At 38.5% G+C, this 25,332-nt stretch overlaps 1 protein-coding gene across 4 annotated transcripts; it reads left to right on the top strand.

Moving 5' to 3' along the window:
* Positions 1–1,243: 1,243 nt before the first annotated feature.
* Positions 1,244–23,812, top strand: LOC135695737 (proprotein convertase subtilisin/kexin type 6). Of its 4 annotated transcripts, none has more exons than XM_065214913.2 (15): positions 1,244–1,510; positions 3,707–3,763; positions 6,367–6,498; positions 7,226–7,296; positions 7,570–7,670; positions 9,099–9,298; positions 10,234–10,461; positions 11,343–11,443; positions 12,616–12,716; positions 13,305–13,425; positions 14,087–14,280; positions 15,159–15,287; positions 18,222–18,344; positions 21,459–21,542; positions 22,185–23,812. In XM_065214913.2, the coding sequence occupies exons 1-15, from the start codon at positions 1,403–1,405 to the stop codon at positions 22,250–22,252; spliced, it is 1,818 nt and encodes a 605-aa protein (XP_065070985.1). In that variant the 5' UTR covers positions 1,244–1,402; the 3' UTR covers positions 22,253–23,812. The 4 variants fall into 4 exon arrangements, with proteins under 4 accessions (XP_065070985.1, XP_065070986.1, XP_065070987.1 ...); XM_065214915.2 differs by lacking the exon at positions 1,244–1,510 and adding an exon at positions 1,575–1,806; XM_065214916.2 differs by lacking the exon at positions 1,244–1,510 and adding an exon at positions 2,396–2,940.
* The last annotated feature ends 1,520 nt before the right edge of the window (positions 23,813–25,332 follow it).

Genomic DNA, 25,332 nt, shown 5'->3' with positions numbered 1-25,332 from the left:
AGAGTAATCAAGGAATACATCGTGAATTTCAAATAAAAGGGCCATAGGTGAGTAGGGATTGGGTAAAAAAGTCATGCATAAAATTAGATATAAAAATTCACATATACAGCGTCGTCCTCATAGATCATGATTGCCGCGGAAAGACGGGGGAATTTTTAAAATTTGGTGCTTTCAATTCGCTGGGAAATGCACTCATTGAAGCAATTTTTGCCACTTTATAATGCAACCTTATTGCTGGTGTCCTTTGACATAATTGATTCTCTTGTGATCGAGACAAAATGCCTCTTGTCTCGGTCACATGGGGTGGTCATGACACTTGGGAATAATCAATAAAAGAAACGAATGAATATTCGAATGAAGTAGTCGAATCAATCCAATTGCATCGCCTCTTGGCCTACCATTACCATCAGATTGGTACTAAAAATTTGTTTTATCGCAGCTCCTCTACTCTTCTATTTCTTCTACAGTTCCCTTTTTCCTTTTTCGCCTCTTTGGAGGAGAGTACCCAGCTAGGGCCTGTAGTCATTTGTTCACTTACACTCTTTTTTATAAGGACAAGAACCCGAACAAAAATCAGTAAATTCAAGTGCATGCTGTTCTCAATTTTCCCATAGTTTATCATTTTCCCAAACATCAAGGCTCGATTTTTTACTCTTTTCATTGCAAGAACATTTATTTTATTAGGAAGTACCAGAAAGCTCAGGAAACAATTTTAACTGAAATCGTTCCATAAGGGGCGACGTGACTCCACTTCAAAACAGGGCCTCCATGGAAATCTTTTTGTTTACCAAAAAAAAGAAGGGGTCGAAAAAAATTGAGGACATCCAGCCTGATTTTAAATTTACTGGTTCTTTTTAAAAAAGAGTGCAACTACCAGTTATTGTGCTCAAGGGGAGTTTTCAGGCCACATTTGCCAATTCTTTCTTTAATTCCGGACCTGTTCACCGACAACGCATCCCTAGATGCCAAAATTATCCTCGTTTTTGAGATGGAACTTTTCACATGTGGTTTCACAAATTTGTTCAAAAAACATTTTACATAACCTCAGGCTCGGTTTCTTCTTGATTTGTTCTTGACATTTGACCAATTTTGAAGCTCATGTCCTTTAAAATTACTCTTTTAAAAATGAGTGTATTTTTACAGCAAATGCCATGCACACAGCATGGGGTATGATGCATCGACCGCATACATAGAGGCGCGGTTAGAGGTTTTATTTTGTGGCCGTCGCCCTGATTATCTGAGTCATACCAACAATAATGCAATCTTAATTATTGAAAATTGATATTGTTTGAAAGGTTACCTGCAGTGTAAATAATTACTGTATGCAGAGTAAACTTGTCTTGAATTGAAGCTCTTATTTCGGAATACAGATTCGCACAACGAGTAAGACAGGGGGTAACCGATGGATAATCCTGTGTCCACTTTGTTATTTTGTCGAACAAGAACTTGGATAAAGATGAAGGCAGCTGTGATATATATTTTGGCTTCTTTTGTCAGTTTCGCTTTTCCGGTAAGATACCAGTTTCATCATAAAAAGACTAAGGTTGTTTGAAAAAAGTTATCATCTTATTGTCATTATGATAGGGCTGTAATGGTTACTAAGTAACATCTAAACGCTGGTAGGCCTAGGACTAGAAACCTGATTGTAACCTTTGTTTTTTTAGTTTAGTAAATCTGGTTTTTGTTGTTTTATTGTTTACCTGGATCTTTGTTTGACACAGAATGGACATGTCCTGGTTATTATAACGGGCTGAGAATCTCCTCAAGTAGCATTTCCGAGAGCATTTCCGAGATGGTCTACCAAAGGTTTGCTCGGGCCTATCTCATTTGGTAGAGTGTTGTAGAATGTTTAACTGCTATTACATACTTATTAAATACCTCTGCTCATCATTATAAAAGAACCTTTAACAGTAAACTTTTTCGAGAATTTGCACCGTTTCTGAGGCCGCTTAATGTTTCGTCCTGACCCCCGGAGTAACCATTGCGGAACTAGATACTAGAACCTCGACTATATTAAGTTAAAATATAGGAGTTAGTAATTTTTGAAGAATTTTCTTCATAACGCAGCTCTTTTACCAGCTAAATTCACTTTACTTCAAGGGTGGCTTTGTGCCTCTGGAAGGGCACGTAGGGCGTGACCACGCCTCAAGTTGGTGAGGTCACTTTGGAAACCTATTTTACGTAGTCTTAAGGCATGGGCTCCGACGCAGGTTGGAAAGTGGAGGGGCCAAGTAAAAATATAACAATCATCACATAAGTTTTTAAAAAAAGCTCTATTGTTTTGCAAAAAAGTGAGGGGGCCATGGCCCCCCTGCCCCCCCCCCTTCGTCGGAGGCCCTGTAAGGTTGATATTAATTTGTATAACCATATAGCCATTGTTTCCGTATAGCCATTGTTTCCAATCAGCAAAGTTCAAAAAATTTTCTTAAGAAGGCCCACTCTTTAAAATTCTGAAGGGCTGGGTGCGGCGATCACCACCTAGCTATCTTTGCCAGTCCGCCCTTACTCCTACTGCTATTATAGATGTGATGGTATTATTAACCACATTCATGGGTGTGTCATCAGCATTTCCCCCACAAGATATCTATGTTTTCTGAAAAGATGGGCTAGTTTTCCTTACAGCAGCACTAGTCTCAATATGTGGAATTTCCAGTCTGCAAAATTGAACAAAAACATTATATTTTCTGGCTTAATTTCCAAGAAAAATTTATCTTTTTATCCCAAATGATGAGGGTGTATACCCCTCTGTCCACCACTAGTGCTATCACTTTATACCTTGAAACCATAGAAAAGATGCATTAAAGGTATTGAGTCATGGTAAATGAGCCTTCTCTTTAGGGGGTTATTTTGTTTTCAGTATGATCGCTGCAGTTTTGTGGGAGAGGTGTCCATTGTTGACAAATCGCTATTGATGGAAATTGTTTTGTTAATCAGTACCAGGTGAGTTCATGTGACCAGTTCCAGGTAAACCAAGCATTGCAGCACAAAAATCTATCAAAATTCAGCAGATCTGGGTAGATTTTGGTATATTCTCTCTATTTATCATGACTCAATGCCTTTAACTATAGGGGAAAAGACTTTTAAGCATTAGGCAGTCTTCTTAGGTTAAAATAGATTAGCTGAATTACTTGGCTTCTACCCTCAGAAATTTAGGACCAACTTTGTGATAAGCGTGTTAAGCAAATCTCTATACATTGTTTATTCAATTTGAATATAAACAGCCTCAGCAGATACTGTACATTTGGATCCATTCTCATATTAACATGTGGTTGGGATATTGTTGCACATAAATATCTAAAAACCTCATTTGTACTTTTTGATTGAGTATACTATTACTGGTTGCTTCTCTCCCCGAATTGGAATGACTCTCTTTTTGTCATTAGGTAGATCATCACTGCAAAAACTTTCACTTAAGAACACCATTTAATGCTCTTGTAGCTCACTTCCGATGTTTCCCTGCATTCAGAAAATTGCTACACTCTCTACTTTCCAAAATAGATAAAATTATTTTTGGTTTGCAGATTCTCTTGTAACTTTATTTTAATCATGGACATTTGGATGTTCTGTATCTTTATTTTATGTATGTAAAGTCTTTTACAACACATAATTGTACTTCAAACACTCTTTCTTTGTCATGTGGCTTGGACAATACACCAGCTAGTCTCACATTCTTTAAATCCTCTTTCAAAATCTCTTTCTTTTTCAGACAACAACCCCTGTTCCAAACTTCAATGATCCACTGTTTTCACAACAGTTTTATTTGGTAAGTTTACTTGCTGAAATGAAATTTCCTGCTGCATTCATGTTTAATCCTTTAACTCAATAGCTCATATATGAAGAAAGGGAGGGGAATGCAAGGGAAAATATATGCCAGACTAGAGGCAAGGTGCCCCACCAGGACTCAGAAAGTTTCATTTGTAACATCAAATTTGTGAGAAAAAACAAGTGAAGTGTGGTCCCACGCTGTCTCCGCGAGACTTGTTTACAACACATTATAAGTGATGACAACAAAAAACAATCAGCATCAAAATGGTGTGTCTCTAAAAACTTGATTTTCCCAGCCCATAGAAATTCCCACCATGGCCCTGTGCCAGACTGGTATTTTCTCTTCATGTCATCCACAAAAACCTTAGTCTACTAAAATGAAAAGTTCTGTACACCTTTGGAAACAAAAAGATTTTAGATCGGATTAAGCAAATTTTTTATGCGATCAATGATGCAACAGACTTTCTAACAGCAGGTGTACTGGCTTTTCAGACATAAGATTCTCTTTGAACATGTTACATATAACTTTCATTGCTAATGGTTAATTTCTAATTAATGTTTAATGGTATCTCCTGAATGGCTTGATGCCATATTGACAGAGTTGTACACACACTTGGTGTATACAGCTGGGTCTTTTATGTGCATCTCAGCCTGTAAGTCAAGTTTCTAGGTGACCTGTGAAATACATGTAGTAGACATATATGTGAAAACTTCACCTCAACTTATGCACCAGGATATGTTTTTGAAAAACTTGCTTGGATGCTTGCTTGAAAAACTTGAAAAAACTTTTGAAAAATTTGAAAATACTTTTTTTAAACAACTTTTGATAGAAGGGTTAAAACTGTTGTTTTAGAATTAAAATTCATTCTTTCATAAGTGTTTTGATCTTGGTCAGTCAAAACCAACATGCCAAAACAAACTAAAAATAAATTATGAAGCACAATTTAAGATAAAAGTTAAAATATGCAGGTTACTTTTATGGATGGAGGCTATATATAATTGATTGCATTGAGTATAATAACACGTGCTCATCAATATTTGATCATCAATTTTGATATCTTAGGAATTGAAAGAAAGCAATCATTTATGTTCACAGTTCCTAGCTTGTTTATTGCTTTTTTCCTTTTGTTTTTTCATCTTTCACGCTTATATGCTTTGGCGACTATTTATGTTTTTTAAGAATCCTTAAACTTTTGAAGTTTTTAATAGGAGGGGGGTATTATAAATATCAGGAGCAGTGTTCAATAGAAGTTTATTCTTGTTCATGAAGACAAATTTCCAGTCAATCGTTTTTGTAGAGGTGCTGCTTTTTATTGCTTACCACACTGTATTCACTGTAAATCAGTTTTTGTTCAGAAACACTGGAAGTTTCTAGTGCAGGGGTAGGGCAGGTGTAGGGCAGGCGTTGTATAAGGCAGGCATGGCGTAGGGGTGGGGTAGGGGAGGCGTAGAGCAATAAACGACAAACCAGCCGTATCCTTGGCCCACTAGAAGTAAATGTAAATGGAGAGCCAATCAAACGAGCTCAAAAGGTAAAATACCTAGGAATTATGGTCGACGAAAACCTGACATGGAATGAGCAATATAAAAACGTTAAAGGTAAAATAAAAAATGCACTCTCGTCCCTGTGGAAACTAAAGAACATACTCCCGCAATCGAAACTGGATCAGGTCTACAAGGTGTTGCTCGAGAGCCATTTGAGATACAGTGATGAACTATGGGGCAAATTGTCAAACACAAAGCTGGATCATCTTCAGCGTTTACAAAACAGAGCGTGCACGCTAATAGAAGGCTCAAGATTAAAGGACGGGTGGAGCTGCAATTGGCTTTCGGTCTCAAATTTGATAAAATTTGACAGGGCAGTAATGATCTACAAAATAATAAATGGTCTCTGCCCTGACAATTTGAAAGGAAGACTTGTCACAAGATCCCAATTATCTAACTATTCAACAAGAAATTGCCTTCACCTAGACATCCCAAGGCAAAACCAGGAATTCTCCAAAAGGAGTTTTTTCTATTGTGGTGCACAGAAGTGGAACAAGATTCCATTACAGATAAGAATGAGCTCCACGATTACCATGCTCAAAAAGAAAATAAAGGAATTCCTGCAAAATTAGCATCCTTTCCCGAAGCACGATCCCTAGGAAGACCAGCATTATATGTAATTTAATCTTTACTTTTTCTTTTTTAACTTAGTAGCTGATAGGGTTTCTGTGTATAAATATGATAAAATGAAAATGAAATGAAATGAAATGGGGTAGGGCAGGCATAGGTCAGGCATAGGGCAGGGGGTAGGGCAGGCATAGGGCAGGGGGTAGGGCAGGGGGTAGGGCAGGCATAGGGCAGGCATAGGGCAGGCATAGGGCAGGCATAGGGCAGGCAGAGGGCAGGCAGAGGGCAGGCAGAGGGGATTCTAAAGATTGCAAAAAATAACAAAATGAAGGAAATTGCTCAATTTTTCAAGAGTTAGCGGGCAACTTCCCCAAGTATCCCTTTGCTGCCGCCTCCTTTTTCTGTTTAGTGAACCTTATAACTTTACTTTGTTGTTTTTATCAAGTAATTCTTTGATCAAGTAATCATTGAAATGTTTTTACATCCTAGAATGAAAAATATGGGGTAACAATGAACATACACAAGGCATGGAACAAGGGTATTACTGGAAAAAATGTTACAATCTGCATAATTGATCCAACTGGTGTTGAAAAGAACCATGATGATTTTGCTTCTAAATTTGTGAGTTGATTTGTGATGTAAAATCAGACTACTTTGAGGAATGAAAATAATCAGAGTCTGGGATTTAGATCAATGGCAAAAATTGAAAGGTTTTTGTGTCATAATGTGTCACATGTGGGTCTCTGATGTTTCATAAGGTGAAACAGCAAAATTTATTCATTTTGTTTGACATGTGATTGTAATAGCATCTATATTTCCTTAGTCAGTCCATTGTTAAGTTATGAATGATATATGCTGTAGTCTTTTTCATCACTCATATGTTTCTATTATTGCCTAAAATTGCCATTTACACAGAATGGCAAAGACTGCAGCTTTATCGATGCTTTTAGATAAAGCAATTGTTTTATAAACTAAAAATTTTAATCATCTAGAGATTTTTCAGTTTGAGGCCCCAATTATAAGAATTAGTAAGCGAAAATATATAGACATACGTGAAATGCTAATCAAAAGACTTCCAATTCATTTAGACTGGTACCTCATACAGGGTTGAGGCCCCCTGAACACGTTTATCATATATGGTATATCAGTTTCACAGTAAAATAACAAAGAAACAATTTTTTCAGGGTCCCTCAATGGTAGGGCCCCTTTGTTTTTGAACTAATTATAATCTTAGACCACTGTTGAATGCCGTGCCTATCAAACGCTCTTGAGAGGGCTGTAACTACCGAGCTATTAGCAAAGAGCCAATCTACAAAGTAAATTTTTTTGCAATATATTTTTTCCATAGGTTGTCGAGGGAAGTTTTGATTTGCGAACCAACAGCTCGGATCCTTCCCCTGATGCTAGCCGCTTTGGCGAGTAAGTGTGTCAGGTTTTTATGAACAGAAACGTAAATAAAAATTGTTAGCATGTGTTTTCAATTTGTCTTGTAGCCAACTTCGTTTTCATGCATGACTCGCGTATGTGATTTGATTTACTGTGCGAATGGATACTATGCAATTGTATATTGGTTTTTTAATAACTTTTTTCTTTTATGAAATAATCTTTATTTCTAAAATGCTCTTTATTTTGCTATGATTGTGCAAATTTTGGTCGAATATGGTTGTATGTACCTACTTCATATTTCAATAGGGGACCATACTCCCATGGAACCCAAATGGCTGGAGTGGCTCTTGCCAAAGCAAACAATGGAAAATGTGTGGTGGGTGTAGCCTATGATGCTAAGATGTCAGGTTCGTAAAGACAAAGCTTTTTAAAACTATCATCAACACGAATTAAGATGACTAACGTAAGCACAACATTCAGGGGCGGTGCCAGCCATTGGGCTCTGAGAGGGACAATACAAAAGTTCAAGGCCACGTCCTTTTCTGTTAGAAAACGCCCATTTCCACCGAGTTGCGCTAATTTCACCAACAGGGAATGCCCGTGACTAAATTTTGACCACGTAAAGGCAGTTTCGAAATGATAGGACTACACCACAAAAAATACTTTGCCAAAACATTACCCCTCCTATAATTTTCTTTTTGAATTTAGACGAAATACAGAATTGATCCTGACGAGCGTCATGAGCTTCTATGCCAAAAACTCGAGCACTTTAGAGTTGCTGACAGCAATTTCCGTTGGTTTATGTACTACCTGTCTAACAGAAAGCAGTTTTGTCGGTTTAAGGGTACAGACTCTAAAACTCTCAAAACATAGATTGGTGTTCCACAAGGCTCCTATCTTGGTTCTCTTCCCTGCGCAGTTAGAAGCTCATGTATGCCTATTATATTATCTGTTCTTAAAGGCAATCTGTCTCGTTGTGGATTGGTTAACGAGAACAATAGCTGGAACAATAGCCTAAACACGATTCCAGCGCTCCGCCATATTTTTTACAATGCGATAAATAAAAGGGGGACTGGAAACAATAAAAATCCCTTTGTTCTTATAACAAATCAACGTCGTGACAGATTGCCTTTAAGATCTAATATTTTAAAGGACCTGTATGAGGCTACCTATACTGACCTATAGGATTCGGATTTCTCGCCTCTGGCAATCCCCTGATTCACAATCTAAACTGGAAACTTTCAGTCAATGACACGATTAAACACGATAGCATGATTTAAACCCAATTTGTGAGTGATATATTCACAAGGAATTCTCAAGGTGCAGACTGGCCACTGCTTAATAGAAGCATTGACTGAAAGCTTCCAATGTAAAGCACATTCAATAGGCTGAAGTTATTTTTGTTTAAGGGTGCTAAACTTGGATTAGCCTAAATACCGAAGCTAGACAGGCAACATCTCCGATAAGATTTAAAACTTTGCTCTAAAGTTTTTGTTTCCATTTCATTCTTTTAGCTTTTCACAATGGTATAAATGTTGTAAATACAATTTGACATTTTACAAAGAAATGTAAACGAAAATATTTTAAAGGACATCAAAAATTTCGTGGGTAGTGTTAGGTAAATTTGGGCTGTGTTTGGAATTGGGTAGTGTATTGTATCATTTTCAAATCTATTGTACCTTTTTATTTTATTTTATGTAATGTAAGATTTTCTGTTAACTGAAACCTGAAACCATCTGTCTTGGCCAGTTTTAATTGACAGATGACTGATGCCACTTTGGCATGGGTTCATTTTCTTGAATCCTTGATATTAGATAAACCTTTTTGAATTGCAGGTATCAGGACCGTTATGACAGGCAGTGTCACACCGAGCGAGAAGGAAGCCATTTTGAATAGACTGGGTCGTGCCTTAGGCCACGCTAATCATATCAATGATATATATTCATGCTCATGGAGCCCTCTTACACAGTTTCAGGATACTGTCGGACACATGAAGGAAGCCGACAGGCAAGCCCTGAGAAACTCTACCACAAATGTAAGACCAATTAGAACTGAATAGAATATTGTACTTCATTGTGTTGTATTGTTTGCTACCTAGCTTCCAAAGGTAGTTTTTAGGTCACTGAAACGCTATGCTTACCGAGCAGTGTCCTGGTCCTTCCTCTTTATGTGACCACACCTCGTGATTCCTACGCCTGGAATTACAGAGAGCTGGCGACTCTCCTCACTCTAAGATAAAGTTTGGTCATATCAGGATTCGAACCACGAACGCTTGGTCTGTTATCAGCGATCCCAACCACTGAGCCTTCCTCCCACCTCAATAGAGATACCTCGAGTCAGTCTAACTAAATGTGTAGTTATATGCATTGACGTTAGTTATATGCTTTTGCATGAAGGATAACTGCGTGGATTTGAATAAAGACGATGAATGGAACGTTTTTTGAAAGCAATTCGACAGAATTAGTCAAGTTTTAAGATTGTGAAAAATAGGGTTTACAATAAGTATAACAATAGAAAAAGATACACTAGAAGTTAGGGATAAAGACGAGGTCTCGTGAGTGGCTTTGAAGCTCTTTCCCTCGATACTGAAGAGTTTGGAATCGAGGTTTGCTCACAGTGGCGTAACTTGGCCTTCAAGACTAGAGGGTTCAGGCTCGTCAAGAGTATAGTTTACTGACAAAGACATAGATTAAGATAACGTCAGGTGCTATTTAACTTGCCGATAGGTGATTTTACCAACCAACTAAAGATTTCTTGAACCAACTGAAGATTTACGGATAATCTCAAGAATTTGAGGGGGATGTCATGCCCCCTACACCCAGCGCAAGATACGCCCCACTAGGCTTAAAATGAGACGGTACACTTGTTTACCCTCCAGCATTGTGTTTCACTCACTATCCATTCTGACGAGTCGCAATTCACACCTGCATTGTCTTCAATTATGAAAACAGCTGTCTTTTTTCTTTGTAGGGTCGTGGTGGCAAGGGTAATATATACGTTTTTTCTGCTGGTAATGGTGCTCCATTTAATGGAACTTGTGGTTACAACGAATTTGTGACATCTATTCATACCATTACGATCAGCGTTGTCACTGGAAAGAACGTGAAATCAACTCAGAATGTCAAATGTTCTGCTATACATGCCGTCACGTACTCAAGGGACCTTGGCCTTGGAATTGCCTATCCCCATGATATAATGGTATGTATTTACTTTTGGCCGTATTGATTTTCTAACATGGGAAGGAAGTAGCAATACAAAGTTATGGGCAAAAAACCCCTCATGTTACGAGGCTGCGTTCCAACACCATCGAGAGCGAGTTGGGCCATTGGTGCATCGGTGCAAATCGCTTAAACTCCCACAAGCCTCTAATGGGAAGGGCCTACCGAGGGAAGTTACACAATAACCCCCAAATGTAATTGACATTGGGGAGAGGAATGGACAAAAAAGACTTCCGAGTCTGCAGATCCAGATTTAGATTCAGGATAACGAGTACTTCGAAGATCTGAACCAGTCTGGAGTCATCTTAAATAACCCTGGGGAACGGAATCTATTTCTAGTACCTACTATGAGCAATAAACTTCAGTTTAAAATCATTTCTCGTCATTCTGGAAAAACGAGGTTTATACCGACCCTTCACTACTCTGAGCTTAGGGTAAAAACTGGTCAACGCTCACCCCAGTCACAAAAATGTCTGGAAACAGAATCTTATTCTTACAACAGATATTGCCTTACCAGTAGCTACTATTTACAATTAAATTCAGTTGAATATAATTTCTCATTTTTCTAGTAAAACGGGTTTTATACCGACTGTTCATAGATTTGTGTAAAGGAGAAAACTGATCGACTCTTTAGACGTTGGTGACAATTTTTATAATGTGGTAGTAGTTCTTATTCTATCTATTGCATTATACCATTACCACGATATTCTTCCACCCAATATTTTGTTCAAAGATCGTTATCCCTCCTCTTAAGTTAATTTATGCAGCAATGCCTTTATCTATATATTGTCTATAACTTGATTATCAATCTTACTTTTATTCATTGTTGATATATTGAGTGACACAAGTGTTTTTATCTAGCCGACGTGTGCATTGAAGAACACATGTGCCAAAACGACTGGCGCATCATCTGCTGCCACGGCAGTTGCTTCAGGAATTTTTGCATTGGTTCTACAGGCCAAGTAAATTCATAATCTCAGTTGTAGATTAAGTATAAGCAGCTAGATGATTTAAGAGGATTTTGGGAATAGACAGAGCTTGGAGACGGATTAAAGGGGCAAGGAAGGGGGGGCTAGATAATAGTTTGATTTTGGTGCCAAAACCTAAAATTCATTTTTTAACTTTAAGTTAAAGAAGTTAAGAAGATAATTAAAGCAACTTTTTGCATCACTTTGTTACTACCGACTACCAAAAGATGCTTTTTATTTATCGAAGAACACTAAAATATTGGTCCCCACACCCTTATAATTTGTAATTCGTCCCTGACCTGACATAGACAGAGCGTCCCTGACATAGACATAAGCGGAGAGGGGAGATGGCTCGGTAAATCTCCATTTGTTGGTTCACAAGATCCTCAGTTGGTCGGTAAAATTGCCTGTTTGTTACCTTAATGTTTCTTCGTCTAGTTCTTGGTCTGCAAATTTTACTTAGATGACCCTCCACCCCTAGTCTGGAAGGTCAAGCTGCGCCTCAATTGGGACTGGGACTATTTAGATAGCATTGAAATCATCGAAGGATGCATTTTTGTTTTCAAAAAGAGTGAATTTGTCTCGATTGCAATCGATGTATTTTAAACGTCAGGGGTTGAAACACTTACAAATAATCCTTTTTTGTGTTTTTTATTTTGAAAATAACTATCTAACGATACCGTAAGTCCTTGAATAAGCCCCCACCTTTGAATAACTCCCCCTCACTTGAATAAGCCCCAACCCTTTAGTAATTCTGGTGAAATAAGCCCCCAATGGGCTGAGGTGTTTCCCCGACAGCAATATTTTTATCCCCATATATCTGCACTTTTAAGCATAATGACCAGTCCTGAATACAATAAAAAATTTACCCTGGTAATACTTTTGGCTGCTGCTAAAAAGGCCCCACTTTCGAATAAGCCCCTCAACCTTTTGCAAACTAAGCCCCCGGGCACTCATTCAAGGATTTATTTTAAATTAAGTTTTCTTGTTATTTTGTCTTAATTTTTAAATGTTCTATCTAAAGGTTATACTTAAAGTTTTCTCATCCACTTTCATGTGAACTTTCGTCGTTTCAATGATGAATTTACAGCCTCCTGTACTCAATTTCATATTCCTTTACAAAGTACTACAATGAAATGAAAAATAATGGTCTATTTTGACTGCAGCCCAAGCATTGGATGGCGAGACTTACAGCATTTGATTACTCGAAGTTCCTGCTCGGATTTCAAAAATATAACATGGACAACAAATAAAGCTGGAATAAAGGGTATTCTTTTATAGTCTTCATATTATATTATTCGAACTTTGTTTTCACAAGGCTCTAATTATTTGCAACCAAATAAACCTCCTAGTTTCTGATCGAGAAAAGACAATTTTTTTAAATTCCTAAAAAATAGCAGTCGTCCAAAGGGCGTCTTGATTCCTAGGTTCCATTGCAATTTTTTGCATGAACATCTGAAACGCTAAAGAATACATTTTCTTGCAATTCATCTCTACTAAAGTTACCGATTTTATGTTTTTGATCTTCATCAGAGTGTTTTTTCTTTGTCCTCTTGTTGTCTCAATGTTGAATGGATTGTTGACTGAAATTTTTCCTGTTTTTTCTGGTATTGGTCGTGACTATAGCGAAAAACATCGTGTTTGTTGTCTTAATCGCGATGATCATTCAGTAGAAACTAGGTCTATCGTGTAGCAGAAACCAGGCTTGGTCGCGGCTCTCGACGGGCCTACCTACACCAGTATAGTATTGTAACGTCTTGGCTGTAAGGTGGATAGCTAGCTGTCGTTCTTTTATCATTATATCCTTTGATATCGTCATTTATGTTTTCAATCTTAATGTTACTTTTCTTCGCAGTAAGCGATGACTTTGGATTTGGTTTGCTTGATGCTGATGCTTTGATTACGAATGCTAAGAAGTGGAAGAATGTTGGAAAACAATTGGAATGCGCCATAACGTTGCCAAGTACACCGAAACCGTAAGCAAAATTGTATGATTCATATTATCCCAAGACTTTAGGATTTCGAAACAAATTACTTGTCAGATTAGGAAGAATATTGCCTCGCACTTTGTATGATGTAATTGGATTCAACTGCTAGTGTTGTTGGTGTTGTTGATACTGCATTGTTAGTTGCTCTCTTGAAGAACCTATTCTCTGAAACAACCAATGAATCACGAGCACTCAGGGAATCTCCAGTATAAGCAAAGATCCAATCATAGCCCTCGTTACAAAAAGGTTCTAGATACCTGAGCATAGCAGGTAAATATGGCAGGGGCAACAAAAATTTTTTTGGATTGGCAGGGGATGGGAATGTCGTGCTAACGAGAGAACTTAAGGCTGACTAGAAGTGACAAACCTCAGCTTGTAGGGGACGTGGAGAAATTGAAAAAAATACCCCGGTCATTTTATATTTTCAAAGGAGATTCCCAGATAGCGAGATTTCTCACCGGGGATGGTTTTCACCGGGCTTGATACACAGGGATGAACTGATAGTTTTGTTTTGTCTTTACTTTATCAGTTGTTTTTACTTAATTGAAAACTTACAATACCTTTAAAGAGAAAAATAATGTGATCAATGTCTTTCTTAGTTGTCTTTTTCTTTTGAATTTGAAAGTTTACGCTTGTATCTCCATTGCAGTATTGATGGCATCCAAACACTGAATGAAGTTGTAGATCTGACTTCGTGGCCAGCATCCTGTGGAGGAGAAGGACAGAGAATCAACTACGTAGAGCATGTTGTATTACAGTTCAGCTTGAATTTCACACGTCGATCTGACATTGAGATCGCGATAGAGAGTCCAGGCGGAACTAAATCATTTATCCTGCGATCAGGTAGCGTGATTATCAATTTAAAGGCTCCTAAGGAGGAAAAAGGTGCAATGGGACCCCCCGGGAGGGGGATGGCTCAACCCGAGTGTTATTTTCAAATTTTGCTTCTTGTCTTTAAATTTGTTTTTGCAAGATCTTCTTGCACTTTTCAAAGACCTAATCTCCCTGTTTTTAAGTACAGTATTTTCTTCAGACACGAGTTTTTATTTACTTCAATGAAGTTAAAAGGTTCCATTATAAGCACAAGAAATAGGTTTGTAATGAAGAATTTTGTGAAGATGCAGAGCCTATAACATTGGGCCACAATTTCAAATAGTTGCAATAAACTTACAGGGATTTTCTCGAGCAGCAAATTTCAAAGCAACCTTGCTATTATATTCCATGCTATGATCACTCTTGCTTTGACTTGTTGATCAGGTCATATCTAGGTTGCTTTTCCGAGTTTCAATTTTTATGCCATCATCAGTCAATTAGCCTGCCTTTACGCCACCCAGCACCTAAAATCAAACCGGCTACAGTAATCTTGTTTGAATTTTTTTTTAAAAATTCAGAGCGTGGCAACATTTTCCTTTGTGTGTATTTGAAAAAACGTCACAAAATCAGGCCTTTTGCAAAGATTCTAGATTTAGTTGTTTATGTCGTGAAGTCAATCGTCTCAGTTCACGGTGACCATAAGCAGTGCTTGTTATGTCATGTCAATGCTACGATAAATTCGAGCCACATAAATTCGAGCGGTACCAGAGCCACATAAATTCGAGCGCGGCAATGGGTGACAGGAATGGGAAGTGGATAGACTTTACTCACATAGGTAGACCCACCAGAATTTTTTCATGTTGTTCTTGTGAACTTGATCCGTTGATAAGTCCAGCTTTATATTTCAGGAAGATTTTGGGACCGGAATAAGGAAATCAGTAAATTGTCTACGATGTCGTTGCACTTTTGGGGAGAAAATCCACGTGGAAATTGGCAGATAAGAATTCGAAATGTGAAACCAAATGCTGGAAAACATGGTAGGCGGTTTGTTTTAAACGTTCTCTGTTGTGAATATGTTAAGCTTAGGTTCTGGAGATGAATATGTGGAAATAGCTGGAAAGGAATCTTTGTGAGAAAAATTTTAATGGTATTAAAGCAAGATCTGGGCAATTCTTGAAACTGGAAAGGTATTAAAGATCAATACTTGAAACTTGATAAAAAACGTGTCGTCCATCCTGCAAATTGTTGGCAAATAGCCAGATGTTAGATCACGTCAAACGATGAAAGCTCCTCCTGTTGAAAGAAAAACAAGCTTCTTTATCAGGGATGTCCAAATTTATTTTTGGGTAGGCCATAGACAGAAAACTTACTGCACAGGCGGGCCAGACGAATAGTTATGTAAATCTCCGGCAAAGTTTATATTGAACAGTAAATGGATTATTATTTACAGTTACATGAAAAATTAGAATAAAAGTTACACAAACAGTCAAATGAAAAAATTATCAATGTGAAATGTTAGTTAATTTGTTTGTAGCAAGTCTATTGACATCTCACTTTAAACTTGTAGAGCTAAGTAAGGCCCAACATGAAGTGAGGCCCAACGTGAAGTAAAGCCCAACGTGAAGTAAGGGCCAACGTGAAGTAAGGCCCAACGTGAAGTAAGGCCCAACGTGAAGTAAGGGCCAACGTGAAGTAAGGCCCAACGTGAAGAAAGGCCCAACGTGAAGTAAGGCCCAACGTGAAGTAAAGCCCAACGTGAAGTAAGGCCCAACGTGAAGTAGGGCCCAACGTGAAGTAAGGCCCCACGTAAAGTAATGCCCAACGTGAAGTAAGGCCCAACGTGAAGTAAAGCCCAACGTGAAGTAAGGGCCAACGTGAAGTAAGGCCCAACGTGAAGTAAGGCCCAACGTGAAGTAAGGCCCAACGTGAAGTAAAGCCCAACGTGAAGTAAGGCCCAACGTGAAGTAAAGCCAAACGTAAAGTAAGGCCCAACGTGAAGTAATGCCCCACGTGAAGTAAGGCCCAACGTGAAGTAGGGCCCAACGTGAAGTAAGGCCCCACGTAAAGTAATGCCCATCGTGAAGTAAGGCCCAACGTGAATTAAAGCCCAACGTGAAGTAAAGCCCAACGTGAAGTAAAGCCCAACGTGAAGTAAGGCCCAACGTGAAGTAAGGCCCAACGTGAAGTAAAGCCCAACGTGAAGTAAGGCCCAACGTGAAGTAAGGCCCAACGTGAAGTAAAGCCCAACGTGAAGGAAAGCCCAACGTGAAGTAAAGCCCAACGTGAAGTAAGGCCCAACGTGAAGTAAGGCCCAACGTGAAGTAAGGCCCAACGTGAAGTAAGGCCCAACGTGAAGTAAAGACCAACGTGAAGTAAGGCCCAACGTGAAGTAGGGCCCAACGTGAAGTAAGGCCCCACGTAAAGTAATGCCCAACGTGAAGTAAGGCCCAACGTGAAGTAAAGCCCAACGTGAAGTAAGGGCCAACGTGAAGTAAGGCCCAACGTGAAGTAAGGCCCAACGTGAAGTAAGGCCCAACGTGAAGTAAAGCCCAACGTGAAGTAAGGCCCAACGTGAAGTAAAGCCAAACGTAAAGTAAGGCCCAACGTGAAGTAATGCCCCACGTGAAGTAAGGCCCAACGTGAAGTAGGGCCCAACGTGAAGTAAGGCCCCACGTAAAGTAATGCCCATCGTGAAGTAAGGCCCAACGTGAATTAAAGCCCAACGTGAAGTAAAGCCCAACGTGAAGTAAAGCCCAACGTGAAGTAAGGCCCAACGTGAAGTAAGGCCCAACGTGAAGTAAAGCCCAACGTGAAGTAAGGCCCAACGTGAAGTAAGGCCCAACGTGAAGTAAAGCCCAACGTGAAGGAAAGCCCAACGTGAAGTAAAGCCCAACGTGAAGTAAGGCCCAACGTGAAGTAAGGCCCAACGTGAAGTAAGGCCCAACGTGAAGTAAGGCCCAACGTGAAGTAAGGCCCAACGTGAAGTAAAGCCCAAGGTGAAGTAATGCCCCACGTGAAGTAAGACCCAACGTGAAGTAAGGCCCAACGTGAAGTAAGGCCCAACGTGAAGTAATGCCCCCGTGAAGTGATGCCCCACGTGAAGTTAAGCCCAACGTGAAGTAATGCCCCACGTGAAGTAAGACCCAACGTGAAGTAATGCCCAATGTGAAGTATGGCCCAACGTGAAGTAAGGCCCAACGTGAAGTAAAGCCCAACGTGAAGTAAAGCCCAACGTGAAGTAAAGCCCAACGTGAAGTAAGGCCCAACGTGAAGTAAGGCCCAACGTGAAGTGAGGCCTAACGTGAAGTAGGGCCCAACGTGAAGTAAAGCCCAACGTGAAGTAAAGCTCAACGTGAAGTAAAGCCCAACGTGAAGTAAGGCCCAACGTGAAGTAAAGCCCAACGTGAAGTAAGGCCCAACGTGAAGTAAAGCCCAACGTGAAGTAAGGCCCAACGTGAAGTAAGGCCCAACGAAAAGTAATGCCCCACGTGAAGTAAGGCCCAACGCTGCCTCCGCGACACTCGTTTACAACGCATTATAAGCGATGACAACATAAATCAATCAGCAGCAAAATGGTGTGCCCCTAAAAACTTTGTTTTCCCGGCTCATAAAAATTTCCATCACGCCCCTGCTGCAAGCCTTAAAATGAGAAAGTATGCTTAATAATGAGTCATAAACATTCTAGCAGGGATGGCACTCCATAAACATTACACAAGGAGCAAATTGTTAAAAAATTTATTGACTACGCGCGGGCCACAGATTTTGATCTCGCGGGCCGTATTTTGGACACCCTTGCTTTATATATTCTTTCCTTAATATTATATCCCTTTATCTTGTTCCTTTCCTAGCATGGCTGTCTTATTTAAAAAAATGCAAAATGGAGCAATCTTTGTTAAACATAAAGGTGCAATATTTTAAATGATAAACAGAAGATTTAGTCGATAGTTTGAAATTATTATTTTCTCTCTCAGGAACTCTGTTTGACTGCAAAATGACGGTATATGGCTCTTCAAGTGATCCTATGGCTGGAAACACAGTCGTTGCATCGCAGATCAAGATAAACCAGACAAGTACACCATCACCATCAACAACGGGTATGTCTATGTGATTTAATCAAATCGATAAATGCTGTTACGCGCAATCGTCGCTGTGAATAGCTTTATTGTTAGTTTTTTGGCCACATGTTTTCCTGCTCGTGGTTCCAATTAGAAGGTTTTTATTTCTTTTGAGAAAAGACCAGTTTATATAGCTTCACGTAGTTTAATATCCAAAACTGCTAACGCTGTTTTCCGATTCTTATAATAGGATTTAGACATTTTAACCACTTTCCCTGATTTCCCCCCTCCTCTTTCATCCTTCTTGTTCTTTCCTCGTAATATTTTGTTGGTTATCTGTACAGCTTCTACTTCCAATTAACTCCACTTTCATTGCAACCTTCTTCTTTCTCTGCCATCCACCTTTTTTATTTATTCTCCTGCAGCTACTCTTTTTATTCTAGCACACTCCCCTTCATCATTTATTCACTTCCTTTTCTCTCCCTTCTTTTCAGCCTCAAGCACTTACGTTTTTTTTTCAAAAGACCTTTTTACTTCAGTTATACTAAGATTGAAAAGCATCAATAATGCTTTGCGGATTACTTTATCTTTTATTATAAACATGTTTTCATTTCGAGAGTTTAGCCAGCATTTTAAAGACAGGGCACCTTCTTTACCCTGGCCGTCATTCCTTTTTGGACATGTTCATCTTTATATTTTATACATTCCAATCAAAGAATTGCAACACATTTTACAGTCTACACTACTAACAAAACCTACTATACGACAATACAGGGCCCGATACAACGAGGAGCAAAATGCTTTGGCTAACCCGGGGCCATTACATCATGGCCATTCATCTTTTTTCGCTTCTTCTTCATCAAGAGACATTTGTCAATTTCTGATTCCCTTTCAATTGTTTTCCATCATCGTGAAAATATTTCTTCGACTCCATTGTTGTTGAGATATGAATTATGAGTTGGCAGACATTCGTAAATATTTACCGCAGGTTTAGAATAAGATGGCAAGAATGACATTGAAAGAGACATCACTGTTAAATTATGTTAAACTTCATATAAGATGGATTTGACATCGTCACAAAAAACGGGAGACAGTGAGAATAAAAACTCGTTAGTTTTTATTTCAAGTTTCCTAAGTAATGCTTGTATTAACATAGGTATATATTTTGAAAAAGAGATCAACCAAGTGCTAGTACTATTTGTCAATACCAAAAGCGAGGTTGAAATGTTAGGCCATTAAGGAGCATTTTAGGTGATCACTGGTTTGGCCACAAAGGCGTATATCAGGTTATGTTTTGTTCGGCTACGAAGGAGCATAACAAAGATAGATGATGCCTTTTTCCGTGTGTTTTCAGAAACCTCTTACAATTTTACCTTACAGGAAGAACTGACTTAAAGATCTAGTGCAAACAGGAGGAATCTCTACCAGTGTAAGCCATGCAAAAGTTCAGCGTATTTTCAATAGATTAGCAAAACGCTGCAATAAGAAAGGGGTACAAAAAATGGCACACTGTGATAAACAAGGGAAGGGGATGATTTTGGTTGTTAGGCTATTAGTTTGGACAGACACCTTGATTATAATTTTTTCATACACACACGTTGATCCTTTTTCCTTATCTCGAATCATACGGACGCAAAGAATTAAATTTATTACAGGCCAATGCAGAAGAGTTATCCCCAAATTTTTTTCACATTCTTTTATAATGCAATCCAGAAACCTCATTGCACATGCACATACCAATGGGCACACAATCTTGGGTGCAGTGTCTGTATCACCTCGCAGACCTTTTCAGTTCTTCATAGACCGAGTCATCATCTTGTGAAATTACTCTCCTTATCTGTCCTGTCATTGAGACCCCATTCACTCTGCACTAGATGAATCATCATGCAGACAGCCTTCCCGTTCACACGAGATCTCCCTACCCGCATAAATGTTTGTAAGACTAACTTTTATCAACCTACAAGCTCATACCAATGCTTTCTTTCATTTTTGCTTCGTCCATATTTGCAAAAAATATCTCTTTTGCCCCCTTTGATAATGGTTCCTGTCTAATACTTGACGTTGATACAGTGTAATATCTGCTGCTGTGTAATACAGTGTAATATCTGCTGCACTTGATACTGTTCTTCAGGCTAACTCCAATATCTTAGTAGTACACTACAAGGCTAACCCTAGTAGCAAAATGATAATACACAATCTGCTGCTGTGTAATACATTGTAATATCTGCTGCTATATAATACAGTGTAATATCTGCTGTTCTTGATACTGTTCTTCAGGCTAACTCCAATATCTTAGTAGTACACTACAAGGCTAACCCTAGTAGCAAAATGATAATACACAATCTGCTACTGTGTAATACATTGTAATATCTGCTGCTATGTAATACAGTGTAATATCTGCTGTTCTTGATACTGTTCTTCAGGCTAACTCCAATATCTTAGTAGTACACTACAAGGCTAACCCTAGTAGCAAAATGATAGTACACAATCTGCTACTGTGTAATACATTGTAATATCTGCTGCTATGTAATACAGTGTAATATCTTCTGTTCTTGATACTGTTCTTCAGGCTAACTCCAATATCTTAGTAGTACACTACAAGGCTAACCCTAGTAGCAAAATGATAGTACACAATCTGCTACTGTGTAATACATTGTAATATCTGCTGCTATGTAATACAGTGTAATATCTTCTGTTCTTGATACTATTCTTCAGGCCAACTCCAATATCTTAGTAGTACACTACAAGGCTAACCCTAGTAGCAAATAATAATTGCTTCTTTTCCAGCCTGACATAAAATGCTCGATACCGTATAGGCTGAGCTCTGTACGCTTAAGGGTATAGAGCAGGACAGTTCTAATTTGCAGCTCCGAGTTTGACACGATCATTGGGTACCTATCGATCGTGAATTCTGAATGAAATCTTAAGTATATATTGGTTAATTTTGATTTACCAGATATTGATTGCAAAAATTTTGAGCGAAATTGAGAACGTTTTAAGCGAAATGTACAATGTTCTCCTACTCCAAATTTGTGTAAGGTACAAGTGATTGAACATCTAAGATTAAAACTTGTGCAAAATGGAATCCGTGCTATATTACTATTTCGTAATTAGAGTCGAAGATAAGATAGAAACAGCGTTTATTGATTTCAGCAACGTTGCCATCGACTTCTCCAAGAAAGAGCTCTTCTAACCTTTCCAAATCAACTTCTTCAAAACCTCGTAACATTGCTACAAGTAAGACAAATTTATTTCTTTCAGTTGCATAGTCAATCCATCACCACATTTTTTTGCAAACTTCGTGTGTGTGTGCCCCGGATTTGCACCCTCCTTATCTTTCTCTATCTGTTGTCTGTGTATCTGTTTTCTGTCAATCTGTGGTAAAATCCTCGGGACATAGATGTAGGAACCGGGGGGCTAATAAGTGCGCATTTGCAGCTCATAGAGGTTCCCATTTTGCTTACATGCCTCTCCCACTTGTATAATGCTTGTCAAGTCTGTCTCATAGCATGAATCCCGCCATATGAAATTTGTTGTCCATATTCAATTTATTTTATATCAAGTCTTACCTTGCTTGGATTTTTTTTAATCTTGGCCAGATTTCCAAATTGCCAAAGCAGCAGAAAGGAATTCTTCTGTACTTCCGTCGCACTGTCATCCAAAGTGTGTACTTTCTGCTTGAATCGATCAAACCCCTTCAATTTTTAATGCTAGTTGGAGAACCCATTATCATTGAAGAATTTGCATAGGGGTACGGCCAAATGTGGCTACCGGACGATTGCCGTTGATAGCTTGCCTAGCTTATTAACACTCGTATTCCTTAGATTCCCTTCTTGAAGATTTGTCTAAAATTATCAAGTTTTTTCTTAATTATTTTAGTTGGCGCATCGTCAAAGATAACAGTGGTTTTGTTCGTTTTTGTTGTTTCTCTTGGCCATCTTATCTGAGTGGCGCTCACAGCTTTAGAAGATTTGTAGCTGATCAACGAAGCTGTGACAATTTTATCCAGCTGCAATTGTGCTTTAACGATCATCTGCTGAGGACGTCGTTTTGTTTCGATATATGACGTGACCGTGTAGTTTTTGTTTCTTGAGCTTTTTATCAATCGCAGATAATCCTTTGCCAGTACATTACCGGTACGGTATCTTAAGTTTGCATTTTCAGCACTTTGGCCATTTATGCAAAGGAGGTTTGTAGCAATGCCCAAACAAGCCTTGCATGAATATTTTTTCATTGTATTGGTTTTGTGTAGTGTGCATTGTGTAGATATACTGTTATGTTGACACGGGTTTTTTGTCGTGCCAGTAAGATTGATTGTTAATATTTGCTTCGATGAGCTGGGCTCATTATGAAATATTTTAGATATAATGATATCGACCAGAGAGCTTACACACACGTTCTATATGAGAAGTAAATCATTTGCCTTACATGAATATAATTTTCGTCACAAGGAACAAATTTTATCTGCGTTAGTTTTCAGATGTAAATTTTCGTATGTCTTTAAGCCTTTACTACTCTCATAACAGGCAAAGATCAAGTTTATAATAACGCTAAGCCCCTTAGAGAACATTTTAAGATGTTACCATTTTAAGACGCTAAAACCTTTAACCGTTTTCTCCTAATCCGTAATTTTCCCGCGGTCCCTGCTCAGAGGCTATAGATTTGTTCATTTAAGAAATTTCATGTTTATTATTTTGAGTTAAGGCATTCAGGAAGGGTGCTAGGTTGTGTATATTCACTCTTTGCTAAGGCTAGGCCATTTTCTTGGCTCCACCAACAAGATGCCTACGAGATTCATACCCAGCCTTCTTTCTTTCCATTTCTTCGTATATGTTGGCTTGCGTCACTAGGAGTCTTTTTTTCATTGCTACTATCCCACATTACATATTATCATCAGACTGTCATCTATGTTAACTTCATATTCTAATGCTTTCTTAACGGGGGGCACTGTGAAAGGGGCAAGGAGGCGAGTTTTTGTCTCGGATCTTTGACCATTGTATACCTGTTCTTATAGCATCTAAAGCCATAACTACCAAAAACGGTATCATGTCATTAAGTTTCCAAGGGCCTAAAATCTAGTTTACGTCTTACAAAATTTTGTGAGATAAGCAAATAGTTAAACCTGACACAATTGTCATCGTCTTTTCTCAAGCCCCATGTCTAGCCATACTTCATCTACCCTAATTCAGTCTACACCCCTCCTCCCTACAAATCTGAAGCAATGACGTCACTCTTTCGATAACTCGAAATCATTGCAAAACATATATCTTGTAATATACCATCTACCTTATAAAAAAGTTACTGACAGCTCAAGACTTTTTCGCTAATAAGTCATTTTATTGACACTGACCCTCTAACCGTATTGCTTTTTTCAAACTAAAAATTTACATAGAAAATACGACAATTTGTATCTTTTATCGCAAATAAACGTAAAAATGATTGTTAATAAATAATGAACACTGATTGTGAATAAGATTCGATTTTATATGAAATTAGATATACGACGATACGATGTTCTTTGTTTTTCTAGTAAATAGAAAGATCGATGATTTTATGGCAAATCTTAGCTAGTAGAAATTATACAGCATTCCAACGGAGGGTCCAGGGGTTGCTTCAGAAATTCGTTAACAATGAGGTTGACCACCACATACCAATATTCTGATAGGGGTGTCATGCTACGGCTGGCTGTGTATCCCCAATTAATCCTTTTTGTTACTACCCTCGCTACCAAACTTCCGAAGGCTTTAGCATACTGAGAAGCAGTGCTGATCGAGCAGAATTCTGGTCCTTCCTCGCGACGTGATTCATACGCCTCTAGAAACTTAGCACTGATTCATCCAAAAAATTGAAAGCATGTTTTAGCCGAAGATTTAACCGTTTATTAACTGCATGAAAGTTGTTTCTTGAGGGATTCGTTGGGCTTCAATGCCTTTTTGATTACAACAATTATTTCATTTTCATTGTTAGGGCTGAAAAAAACTTTAGTCGCTTTGCATTGCATTGCATTGCATTGCATTGCATTGCATTGCATTGCATTGCATTGCATTGCAATTGCATTGCATACATTGCATTGGATATTTCATTGCCTCGGTTCTTCCAAAGGTCAAAATCGTTTTGAAGACGATAGCTTATTATTCTTCCTTATAAAAACATTCCTTATTCTCCAAAGATAAGCAGATGTTCTTGCTCTGCGATAATGCTCATTGTATTTGATTCTTATCTCCCGGACGTATTATCCGGTAATAAAATGATTTGTATCTTGTACCCTGACAAAGCAAGCTGCACCATAGACCTAGGCGCCGGGTGCTTACGAGCCCCGGGAGCACAAGCCCCAGTTTTTGAATAAAAATTAAAAGCCTGTGTCTACTCACAGAGGCTCTCCTTTCTGCCTACATGTTCCCCCCCCTTTTTAATTGCTTCCCATGTATATGATCAGGATCATTCCAGGTAAAATGAGATCTATCATTCTTTCCCTGTCCTGCCTAAAAAATGTAGACAGTCTCCCAAAAGTTTGTGTAAGCTAGGGTAGCTGTCGATTTGGTTTCACGATAGGAAGTTTGTTCTTTCGACTTATTTTGATTCCCCTATTTTGGTCACTGTTTCGTCCATTTTAAAAATGAAAGGCACTCGTCGGTTACATGATTCTTCATCCACAGCATTTGGTCAATCACAGCTTTACTGTTTTGTTTCAAGACTATAGTTTAGGTAAAAGCTTTGTTTTCCATTGTAACAGTATAGTACCAGTAAAACTAAAGCTTTGTTTAGGGTTGCTTGCTGAAGGCGTACCTTGGTCATTGAAAACTTGATCAGTAAAAAATATTCGTTGCCAGGATTCTGTATCTCGTTATTCACCTTTCCAAATTACAGACAGGCTTTAATAGGAAATCATACCAAGATTTGAGCAGTATTAGGCATTTTCGTCTACTATAAACCTTGAAGAATTCGCAAATTAGCTTTAATATTATCCATAGTGCGTTTATAATATCATCTAACAAAATTTCGGTGTTTAAATAATAAAGAAAACAAC

This window comes from Rhopilema esculentum, chromosome 2, assembly GCF_057945365.1.
Source record: "Rhopilema esculentum isolate cy_ngs chromosome 2, ASM5794536v1, whole genome shotgun sequence".
Taxonomy (NCBI): Eukaryota; Metazoa; Cnidaria; class Scyphozoa; order Rhizostomeae; family Rhizostomatidae; genus Rhopilema; species Rhopilema esculentum.
The sequence above is the reverse complement of the archived record's forward strand: the minus strand, read 5'-3'. Positions and strand labels throughout refer to the sequence as shown.